General features: G+C 41.7%; 1 protein-coding gene across 1 annotated transcript in view; it reads right to left on the bottom strand.

Annotated features, from left to right (window-relative positions):
- Window positions 1-6,445: 6,445 nt before the first annotated feature.
- Window positions 6,446-12,429, bottom strand: part of HIGD1A (HIG1 hypoxia inducible domain family member 1A) — a 6,944-nt gene continuing 960 nt past the window's right edge. The window contains exons 2-4 of the mRNA XM_032772357.2: window positions 10,317-10,424; window positions 7,366-7,500; window positions 6,446-6,592 (exon numbers count right to left, since the gene is read on the bottom strand). Of these exons, the coding sequence (XP_032628248.1) occupies window positions 6,543-6,592; window positions 7,366-7,500; window positions 10,317-10,419 (288 nt within the window). The 5' untranslated portion in view covers window positions 10,420-10,424 and the 3' untranslated portion in view covers window positions 6,446-6,542. The remainder of the gene's footprint in view (window positions 6,593-7,365; window positions 7,501-10,316; window positions 10,425-12,429) is intronic.

Below are 12,429 nucleotides of genomic sequence, written 5' to 3'. Positions count from 1 at the left end.
GAGGTTGAACCAAGGGAGAGAAACTGGTTCTGTAATTGGCAAGCCATTCACACGTCTTTGTTTAGTTCCAGAGCTGATGGTGTCAAAGTTGCAGATGAACTGTAAAGCTCAGCAGTTTCTCTTTGAAGTCTGGTCCTGAAGATTTTTTTTGCTGCAGGAATGGCAACCCTTAAAGTCTGCTGTAAGTGTTGGCCAGGGAGGGTTGAAGTGCTCTCGCTACACGTTTTTTGTAATATTGCCATTCCTGATAATCTGATTGTGTCCATTTAATCCTTTTCGCGTAGTGACTGTCCAGTTTGGCCGATGTACATGCAGAGGGGCATTGCTGGCATATGATGGCGTAATTACATTCGTCAGTGGACGCGTGCAGGCTGAATGAACCAGTGATGGTAAGGGCTGTTTTCATCATGGTTAGGTCTGTGATGGTGTCCGCTGGTGTAGGATATCGTGGGCCAGAGTTGGCATTCGAGGTTTGTTGGCATAGGATTTGGTTCCGTGAGCTAGAGTTACTATGGTACGGTGTGGCGAGTTGCTGTGAGAATAACGTTTCAGTTGCAGGTTGATCTGTGGGCAAGGATGGGCCTGCACCCAAGACCTATGAAAAGTGTGGGACTCATTGTCCAGGGATGGGTTGTAGATTCCTGATGATGCGTTGGAGGGGTTTTAAGCTGGGGCTGTATGGTGTATACCATGCAATCAAACCTCGATGGCAACTGCTGCCCACATATTCTACACCAGCGCGACAGCCATCACAGCAACGCTGATCATATGTCCATGGTCGCACAGCGACCTGGATCATTGTCGCAGGATGAGGTTGTGAGATCCGTGATGGATGATCATGCGTAGGTGCACAGTCATACATCGAAGCGAGCCTGGATAGCATTGTCGCAGGATGGTGTAGATCGCCTGATGATGTGTTGGAGGGGTTTAGTTGGGGCTGTATGTGATGGATCCATGCAACAAACAGCTCGCATGCCACATCTAGCACTGCCACAATATCTACACCAGCGACACCTATCACTAATGACCTATACCAAGATCAGCCATAGCATTCACGGTGAAGAAAAAAAAATAAAAATTAAAATTTTAAAAAAAACCATTCACCTGCAAATCCACGCAGGTAATATATGCCATCATATCCAGCAATGCCCTCTGCTATGTACATCGGCCAAACTGGACAGTCACTACGGCGGAAAAGGCATAAACGACACAAATCAGATATTCAAGGAATGGCAATATACAAAAAACTGTAGCAGATGCATATCAACTCTCCGCTGGCCAACTACAGCAGGACCTTAAGGTGGGCCATCCTGTCAGCAAAAAATGCTTCAGGAGCCAGACTTCCAAAGAGAGAAATCTGCTGGAGCTTCAGTTATCTGCTAATTTGGACACCATCAGCTCTGGCACTAAACCAAAGACTGGTGAATGGGCTTGCGCAATTACAGACCAGCATTTCTCCTCCGCTTGGTTTTTAGCACTCTACTGCTAGAACAGCGGGCCTCTATTCCTCCCTGAAAATTGAAGCTAACGCTCGTCATCTCTAGCTTGCTGCTGCATATATATACCTGCCCCTGGAAATTTCCACTACGCTGCGTCTGACGAGTGGTATGTACCCACGAAAGCATGCACGCTCCAAAACGTTGTTAAGTCTAATACTAGGTACACAGGATTCTCTGTGGGGCTTTCATAAGACAGGTTTTCCATTCCTCGGATCATACCTCAGTAGCCCATCTCCTGAACCTGTCCAGTTTGAATTCATTCTTCTTAAACAGGGAGACGCAGAACTAGCACACAGTATTCCAGATGAGGTCTCACCAGTGCCTTATATAAGCGGTCTATCACCTCCTTATTCTTCCTGGGAAATACCTGCGCCTGATGCACTCCTAAAACTGGCTATTACTTCTTAACGGCCATATCAGCATGAGCGGGCTTCTAGTCTCCTGTGATCAACCAATAATCCGAGCGTCCTTTCCCTCTCTGTTACTTTCAGCTGATAGTGTCCCTAATTTATAACTAACATTCTTTCTTATTAATCCGCTAATGCATGCCTTCACTTTTCAACTATTAAATTTCATCATATTAACTCCACTTTACAGAGGTCATCCAGATCTTCCTGTATGATATCCCGGTCCTTCTCTGTGTCAGCAATACCTCCCAGCTTTGTGTCATCCGCACACTTTATTAGCTGCTGATCGTACCCATGCTCCATTCCACACAAAACTGCATCTATCTCAAACACATCACACCTTTAATTTAACAATAATTGGAGATATACCTATCTCCTAGAACTGGAAAGGACCTTGAAAGGTGATTGAGTCCAGCCTCCACTAGCAGGACCAACTACTGATTTTTGCCCTAGATCCCTAAGTGGCCCTCTCAAAGACTGAACTCACAACGCTGGGTTTAACAGGCCAATGCTCAAACCACTGAGCTATCCCTCTCCACCTGATAGGCTGACCCTTTTTCAGAGCAACAGACCATCGACAGGGTTTTCCAGGTTTGAGTTTCTGAATAGAAAACCACCAGTGAGGATTCATCGAGTTGCTCTCAGATGATGTCACCTTCAAGGTGACCTATTGAATGGACAGTAGTCCATTGGCTATACACATTCTCATCTGGATCAAACACAGGCAAAGAGAATGTGAATTAGACATACAAGAATTTTGTCAATATGCAACTCCTTGTTAAATAACAAGAATCTTTACTGGAGTATGGAGTCAGATCCCATATGCCAAATCATGCCAAAAAAATTTGTTGGCAGTTCTGCAAACAATTCTCTTTCCCTTCCACAGACCTCAGAACACTTAGGACAGTATCTTTAATGAGGTCTGGACCTTGCCTAATTCAAGAAATTGAAAAGCAGATGTTATGGTGCTTAATATATAGTCTCCCTATTCAGAACAAATCATTTCATTTCCCCTATATTTGCTTCTCTCCTGCTCATTGTTATGGACAATTAGCTGATTAATTTCTTTCTGGGTTTCATGAAACAACTGGGCTATTTTATGCATGTTTTAAATAGTGACTCTGCAAGTAGACAATCACTGAAGACCCTTTAATATTGGGTTTACCATCTTGTTAGCTTCCTCCTGCAACACGGTCAATGTACCTACAAATTTTCTCTACATCCCCGATTCCAAATTGACACTCCTGTTCCAAACAATCCTGTTGCGGATCTGAATTCCCAAGGGATCATGGCCATGTATTTGCATATGGGTGTACATGTTCTGAGTGTACTCCTAAATTGGCAAGATCCTGTACTTGTTGCTGATAAGCTGTTATCTTATCCACCAGGAGCACTGAAAAGAAAGACACAACTTTGGTACGTTTACAATATTCAGATTCGCCCACATACCAACAATCAGGTTTAATACCAATGTGATGTACATGAATTGAACTATGTTAATCAGAACTCTAGGGAAATGGATGGTAGTGAGACCTCTAGCTGGTCCTGAATGCAGGATGGGACATCTATCATCTTGGGATTGAAATTGTTGGGACTTTGGTCAATTTGGGCTCCTGAACTGTGATTTCAAACAATACACTAGAAGCATACCATTAAGGTCCAAGTTTAGTTGGAAGTATGGTTTGAACATAGGCCTCACAGCCCCCTACATCTTCATACTCCAAATTATGCCATACCAATTCTCTTCTTATCATGGAGTTTTCAGTGGGCCTTATTTTACCACATTCCATAAACAATTCCTTGTACCAAATAAGGCATGATCATATGTTTTACAACATCCTCCTTTTGAATAATTTTTCCAATTTACATACAATAAACATGTAGGCCCTTTTAAGTGGTAACTAAGGGTAACACTTTCCCCTCCAATAGCCTTAACATGTTGTATGGGATAATTTGCATATTGGGGTGATAAATCCATCCCGACAGAGGTCTCATCTTGCACAATTAACAATATATGTACCCTAAGCAGATCTTCATGCTATACCTGCCTGACATGGGGACTAGAATTTGGTGGATAGTTCTATTTCACACACTAAATCTGGCCCTATCCCACATTTTGTTATGCAATTCCTCAGGGCCACAGATACATCACTGTGCTAAAATAGTTTCATACTGTGAGGAATGTTTGTGTGTGATGTCGCAGCATCACAAATAGCTAAGGAGTCCAGTATATATATAAATATCCACAGCTATGTGCATACGCACAGGTACATCAATTATTTGTGGACATACTGCATTATACATTACAATTAAGCATCAGTGCCACTGCCAAGCCATCACCAGGACCCATCAGAACCTCCATGCATTCTTCAGACACAGCTCAATGCTACCCTCTACCCAGGGGGTCAGCTTGGTACCAGCCTTATCCCAGCACCCCTGCTTAGTGCCCCCAACCATCAGCCTATAAACTTGGCTACAATCACCTTCTCATGCCCCAGAGGCACAGACTAAGTCCAACTCCTCTTCCCAGGGCCACACAGAGAAGTGCTTCACCTTCCACTGCCCCACTAAGGAGTCCTTTACCACCCCCCACCCCACATCTGTGGTATGACCTGTAGCTAGCTCCAGTCAAAGCCCAGGTATCTCCTGCCAAACCCAAAGCACGTCCCATAGCACTAAGGTGACCATACATCCTGTTTTGACTAGGACAGGACTTTTTAAGCCCTGTACCGGCCATCCTGACTTTTTTGGCAAAAGCGGGTCTTTAGCCCCTTTGCTCCTGCCAACTTGATCAAGTTGGCAAGAACAAATGGGACAATGCCATTTTGTCAAAAAAGTGGGGTGCAGAAGAATGTGCAAGGAGGCAAGTGGTGATGCCAGCCCCACACGGGGGGGGGGGGGGGGCAGACAAGGCTCAGGCAAGCACTGACACTAGTCCCAGCCTCATGCAGGTAGGGAGGGCTTGAGCAAGAAGCCTGCCAACACTAACCCCAGAGAGGAGCTCAGGAGGCCAGCACCACCAACCCCAGACCCAAGTTGGGAGGGGGGCTCAGACAAGTGTCTCAAGCCAGCAGCATGGGGGGGTGGGGAAGAGGAGGGCTCAGGCTAGCCTCAAAGATGGCCCCATTTTCCCTTTGAGGAAATATGATCATCCTACACAGCACCCCCAAGATCTCAGCCTCCCACCATTACTGCCTGCAATCCCTCTTGGGGGTGCAAGTCATTGAAATCATGTGATCCATATCCCCTCAACCATCCCCCAAAAGGGCCAGGCAGCACCATAAGCCCACCCCATCAGCCTGCTCCCAGGCCATCTCCCATCTTGGAGTAGGAGGCAGTTCCCACAGCAACCATTTCCATAGAGAAGGGACAGGAGGGCCAGAAAGCCTAAAGGTGGATTTGAGTTTCACATCAGCTGAGGATTCCCTCATACTGCTTGTGTGTGAACTCAGCAATGCCCCTCAGTTCTCCCCATGTCACATGCCAGTAAAAATGAAACAGGTTGGAGTTGCTTAATGTATTTATTACAAACACTCTTAGACACCAGGCTATCTCCATGGAATGCCAGCAAGTTTGAGAAAGTGGAAGTTTACAGATTTGTGCTTCACTTGATCAACACATTTGGCGTTGAGGCCAGATTTTAATGAAGTTACCATAAATCACTAATGGAAGAACACTCCATATGATTTCACACCAAGGATAATAAAGGCAAAGGTCTAAGAAGTTTAGAGCTTCCATCGAAACAGCAATATCACACAAATTAAATCAGGCATTCTAATTACATACTTAAAATGCATCACTTCAAATACAGATTTAGTTTTCAAAATGTAATTTTAAAATGTTACATCACACGCCTAATACTGCAAAGATAAATAAGCAGTTACTAAACTCAATCTGAGAAGCTGCAATCCATAATCTATTAAAAATAGGGCTTCTGGGCCTCTGTTATTAGTATTGTGTAATAAATATATTTAAATAGTTTTATCCACTAGTGAATGCTCAGCTCATGCTTCAAATTAAACAATACCTATTTTTAGTTTTAAAACCATTTTGTTCTATGTAAGTTTAAGAATTATTTTGAGTGAGTTTAGTGCTAGTGAAAGTGCTGGATTATAGCCTTAAAAGACTGAAGTCCCTTTATCTACAGGACAGAGACAACATAGGTAGGAGTACAACCTTCTCCATGCAGACTCTTTTAGGTGGTTCAGCCATGAGCTGGCGAGACCACCACTCCAATGTAAGAAGGGTGTTTGGGTCCCAGACCTATTTACAATCCTTGGACTTCTGGTCAAGAATGCCATAAATTACCAGTTGTGTGTAGGGAGATTGGGTGGGAAAGGGAAGAGAGGCACTGTGCTGTAAAATACACAAGTTCCTAGTGGGTATGGTAGTCTCAGTCTAAGAGAGCCGGCAGATTGTGGTAGCTTTGTCACCACCACCTTGTGCTAGATCCAGACTGGCAACCTAAAAGGTTCAATACCAGGCACAAGACATGTGGTTCTACAATACTGTACATCCTTGAATTTTTATTTCCCACTCTTCTTTCTTTAATTAAAAAGACACCTCAATATGAGGTCTATAACTAAGATATAGACCACCACCACCACGCACAGATTTCAGTTATATTTATTTTTTTTTACTCCTTGGGTTTTGCCAGGTATTCCCGATACATTGAGTAGAGCACACCTGAAATACAAACAAAGCAAAGCAGTTAAATATACATCCTTTATTAAAGGAGAAGACTATTTCAAGAACTATCTGCAGCCAGGAAGACTAGTAGCAAGAGAACAAAATATGGGAGTCTATTCTTTATAATTTCACTTCCCCATCAAGAATTTCAGTAATAGCCACAATTCATTTGTTAAAATGAAAGACATCACATGCAAACAGGGTTCTCTACATACTGTTGTTATCAGAGCTAGTGTGATTTATGGTATAGCTATACTTTCAATTTAGATGCAAAATACAGACAACTGCTAATCTTTCCCATGGAGAAATGAGTTTAAGAAAGTTATTTGACAATTAAGCCTTCCTGAACTCTTCTGCTTTCTCCAAACACCTTAGAATATCCACAACATGCATGGGGCAATTGTATTCTTTGTTTTCTTCACTTACTTAGCTTGATTCTTTTTATAAAGTGCTAAGTTCCCTGAATGTTAATATAATTTCATGCATGTTTGTAAGAAGTGAAGGGAGAAACTGGAGAGGTGTTCATAACATTTAGTATGCCTGGTATCTAGGTAACCATGTTTGATACTGAGCAAAGAAACCAGTTTACTAGCTCAGCCTCACTAAAAGAGCTTATGTGTTTGCAAGTTTCCAGTACAGTTAGAAATAGTTGATGGTTTACAAGCTACTCCAAGACATTTATCCTTTAGTGTAAAAAACACTTTTAAAGTAAGTCTACCATCATTAAGAGATAACTAGGGCTAGACAATAGCTGCCTGTTTTATACATACCACATGTCATTGCTCCAACAACAAAGCCCTGGGCTGCCACGCGCATGTGAATCAGGTGAACAGACATTTTTGTATTGCCTCTGTGCTTCAGTTTGTACAGTCCATAGCCTACAACTGCAATCAAACCAGCTATCCCTATAAAACAAGGTAAACAAGCGATTAGTAATTACATGATATTACGTTCCTCACAAGACTTGTTAAATTTTAAGTTGTTGACTTTTACTTTTAAAGCAAAAGCTACTTATAACTCCCCCACCCCTCAAGTGTTTTAGCTCCATCATTAACACCTAACAGTAACTACGGTATTAGCTTATGTTCAGTGGACTATTAGTTTATGGGCAATTCCTTTCCCACCCAAGTGATGTCTAGCCTGACCCAGAAGCCAGTCCAGACTGGACCCCCAAACAAAGTTTTGGTACTCCATTAGTGGAGAACTGGGTTAAAAAAAAAAACCCTAAGACAGGGCACATCATTGCACAACATTCCTTCCAGGTAGACAGATGGGGATAGCAGCCTTAGTGGATGTCAGGGCTGCTTTGATACTGGTCAGAAACTGCCATAAGAGCAAATTTAACTGCCTCTTCTTTTCAGAGGAATGCCTTAGAGCTGTAGTTCAAACACAAATAAGAGCTTTCAAATTCAACTCTGAACAAAGTTCAAACTGCATCCATGCACTAATGGCAGTGCTAGACACCCACAAATGAAGATTGTTATTGTTTATATGTGTCAAGTTTGACCTTGGATTCACTTGAATACTGTCATTGGACATGTCATGTTATTTCTCCCATGCATTGGAGAGTTAGCTTAAAAGAGGACACATTTTAGTTAAACTTTTTCTTCTGTCTGTGGAAAAAACTAAAGACACTCCCTAGCCTGAGCCTTGCAGGTAATGGCCTATTTACATGCTCTCATGTGCATTAGTATTTTATCTCCTGCACTTCCCTGTTTCTGGGAACTTACATTCTCTGTTTGGAATCAGTTACATACCATAGTTTCATAGGCAGGTACCTAATAATTTTTTTGCATTGTGTATATATTCCTATGCCAATAATTGCCTAGATAACGGGGTTATGATTTCTCTTACCCGCAAATACAAGTCACTAGTCCATGTGAGGAGACTGTAGACCCACACCTGCACGTGGGTCATTTATGTAGCAATAAGGTTAAACCAAATTTGTTTGCACTTTAGGGCCTGTGAACTAGTTCTGACACAAGATCTGAAAATTGTTTCAAAACCAAACTTGGAAAAGCTTGCACATATATAGAGGTTGTTACATTTACACTGTGCTCCAGCAGCCTAGATAGCAAAAACTCCCAAGGTCATGGGAACTGGAGAAATAGATTCTGGCAATGGACAAAGCATTTCACTTCTAGATCATTAAAATTAAACGCAGTTCAGACTAGGATCAACCAAAAGTTATCATTTGATGGCTGCTTGGTTCATATAGGAAGCAATTTTAGCGGTATCTTTTTCCAATTAGAAATTGGACTAACATCCACATTAAGAGAACACCCTACACGTGGTACTCTTTTGTTAGTTGCCCATCCCAAAGCCTTTCTGTGAGTCTCAGCAGAAAAACCAAGGACTAATCCTCATGCATACTGAACTATCCTCTCACCTGAAAGGGGTATCACAAGGTCTGATTTGAGTCCATTGCTTCAACTAAAAGACTTCAACACCTACAGCTATCAGTTTAGCAGGAGGCAAGTTCACACTTTTTAAAAAATATGTCTGGTCACTTCTTAATTTGGCAGCCTCTGATGTGACCAGATATAGTCCCTGTGAGATGTAACATCCTGGACAAGCCTAATGGAATTAAGCTAAACCTTATTGAATTAAGTATTTTAGGAGTCCATTGCATTACAAATCCAATTGGTTATGTAGCTTCCCTATGAAGCAAGTTAATGCAATCTCTGGGAAATATCAGGAATTTCAAAGGGCTTTGGGGGACAATGTGTGAAGTGGATTTCCTAGGAAACACTTAGGGCTAGGGGGACAGAAGTGACCTACTCCCTTTTGAGCAAAAAACCCACTGCCTGGCTGATGACCTCTGAGGAGACTGAATAGGTACAGACTGGCTAGAGCAGTGATTTAGAGTCATGAGGGTGATAGTTCTGAGCTGAGGCTGTTGTGAACTTGTGGGGTTTGAAGGACTAATCACCTGCCAGAGCCCAGGTTGGAACTGGGGTGATCTCTGGTAAGCATGTGTGTAGATCTTTGTTGTTTTAAATATGTTTTCTCTAATTCTTCTATCCTAAGAATAAATAGGCTTGCATAGAAAGAGCAGTATGGTACCTAAACAATGGGCAGTTAACACCATCGTTAGTCTCTGATGAGAAAGCAAACAGGTCTGCTTAGGCAGTCTGTCTTGCCAGAAAGAACAGTGAAGGCTGGGAACTGCTCAGCCTGGAAGTTCCAGGTCAGAAGGGAAGACACTCATATTGCCACCCAAGAGAGGTGATGGCCATGGGAGTTGGAAGCCTAAAATGGGTGCCCTTGCTGGGCCACAAAGAGGGAATACCGGTGCAGTTACCCTTAACTGTGACAGCCCTCTACTGCCAGGCTTCTGGGCTTGCTGCAAGATGTGTTTCCCCAAGTATAGGATCCACTACCCAAAAACTGAAATAAGGTGTGTATAAGCAACTATCTTTCAAATGGAAGACAGAGGGAATGACAAGGAAAACACAGACATTTTAAGTCTACAGTGTTTGATAAAGCTAGAGTATTAATTCAGGTAGAACAGTATGATAGGTCCAAGAGGTAGGGCCAAATTACTAACAGTACCATACCTTATGAGGAAGTAACATTTCACAGTAACTTTCTGTTTGCAGTGTGTGACTAAGTTTACTATAATCACCGCCCATTACAAGAACACTTATGCAAGTGTGTATTTTCCCAGATTTACTTGTCTTACGCCACAGCATCATTGCACTATGAAAGTGAAACTTACCAACTGGTACAAATGGTGACTCTTTAGATTTTCTGATCAGTTTTGATGTCTGGCTGTTATCAGTCTCAAAGCTAGGAAGAACGGATTCCTGATTGGATGACATGTTGACTGCAGAGAAGAAGAAAGTCTACTTTAGAATTTAACAGTTTTTTCATGTTTGAGAGTTCTTTAGATGTAAGACCTTGAATGTACCACAAGTATATAAAGCACAGTAACTTCCACTGTATATTCAGTTAGAAACCAGATACAAGTCAAAAAACTTTGAACTGATGAGATGGTGTATGACTTAATCCACATTACTACAATGTTTATCTATACCACCAAGCTAAATTCAATTTTATGACTTTAAAACTTCAGCACGTAGGCATGGATTTTACAATACAAGAATAAGAATGTGCTTTGGTAGAGTAATTCCATATCAAACAGACTGGTGACATAGAAAGCCATTAGGCAACAGCTTCCTGAGATACTTTCCACACAAAAAATAGAGTTCTCAGCACCTTCATGAAAAGCACAGTCAATTCTGATTTTTTTCCCCACTAACTCTAAGCCAGTGAGAGCTTAGATCAGAAGCATTTTCCTTGCAAATTTTCTGTCCTCCACCATATAAATTCGTTTCTGTGGTCTACTCATCCATGCTGGCACTCGATTTGAAGTGGGAAGAGGGGAACAGAAAGTCTCCAAAATATTTTGTGAGGAAAAACAGTAAGCCACTAAAGAAGGTCAGCTAGCACATTTGAGAAGCAGGGGAAAATTCACCTCCAGCGTATTTCACTTTGTTTAAGTTTAAACTATGTCAACTCAGATTTTTACAGAAGAGCCAGAAGCCTAATATTTAGAGAGAGAATAGGCACTGGGTCTAGTATTGATATCAGACCCGCAGGAGTATCTTTGATAGACATACCATAGCTTGCATGTGGGACATGTCAACCTTTTAAAAATAAGTGGGATTATTACTCCCACATCAATGAATACTTTTCTCATGCAACATTATTTCATCTGCAATTAAAAAGTTCGTTGAAAGATGTTTTTTCTATCAAGATTGAGTGGTGAAAAGGAACAGCTGCTTAGAGCAGAACACCACCTGTTCAGACTGATGGCTACAAAAAATGAAGAAAACCTTATGTCAAGGCTTGCCAGTGACCCACTTTCAATATTTCCAGCAAGCTCATTCATATGGAAGGATTAAAAAAAAAGTGTCTATGTCACCAAAGATTGCTTCCTTCTTCAAATTCTGACACTAGCGTGATTCTTCCTATAATTCAGGAAAGCCAAAGAAAGCTGACTTTAGATGGTCAGTTCAGTAACTACTGCAGACTTCAGCACTGCAGGGCATAAAGACAGTCTGCCACACAAAGCTTTCAACCTCAGACAGTGCAGTCTAAATGGACTCTCATCAGAATAAATGCCCCATGGTATTTAAGTAATTTGTAAAGCGCTTATTTAGTCAAAAAACAAGTTACTCTATATGCATATGACAAATCCTAATGCTGATGCCATTAGTGTTTAAATATAGACATATACACCTGAATTTGAAAAAAAAAAAAAGTTCAGCTTATTTATATTTTCACAAGTTTAAACCACTATATGATACATATGGTGTGCAAGGAGAGAAATCACAATACTTTATGAACATATCTGGTCTAATCTGATTGTCAGTATTTATGACAATCTTCTTGCTGGATAAGTAACAATTTTAAATGCCTTTAGAGTCCTTAACTATAAAATGAGACCCACAGCACCTATAAAAGATGCAAAACAGCACCTGACATTTTGGTAAATGGGGAAGATGAAGGCAAAACTAAACGCTCTCGTTCTCCCAAAGGGGAGAAGAAAGTAGGATTTTTAGACAAATGCAAGATGACACATTTGTTTAGATATGACCTTGAACTCAGCCAGAGGTCACAGAAGTGGCTTTCAGAGAAAAGACCTGGGGTTGAGGAGAAAGTGGAATCATGATCAGGACAGCACCCCAAGACACCCCTAACGGCCATGTTCTTGTTTGGCACAGGGCATTTTCAGATCATTAAGGGATCAAACCCCAAGATGTGCTCAGCATCTTACTCACCCAGAATGGTTTAAGGGGTGAAGGAGGCCTGTGTGTGTGGGGGGG

This window comes from Chelonoidis abingdonii, chromosome 2 (genome assembly GCF_003597395.2).
Source record: "Chelonoidis abingdonii isolate Lonesome George chromosome 2, CheloAbing_2.0, whole genome shotgun sequence".
Classification (NCBI taxonomy): Eukaryota; Metazoa; Chordata; order Testudines; family Testudinidae; genus Chelonoidis; species Chelonoidis abingdonii.
Note: the sequence above shows the minus strand (reverse complement) of the source record. Positions and strands in the feature narration are given on the sequence as shown.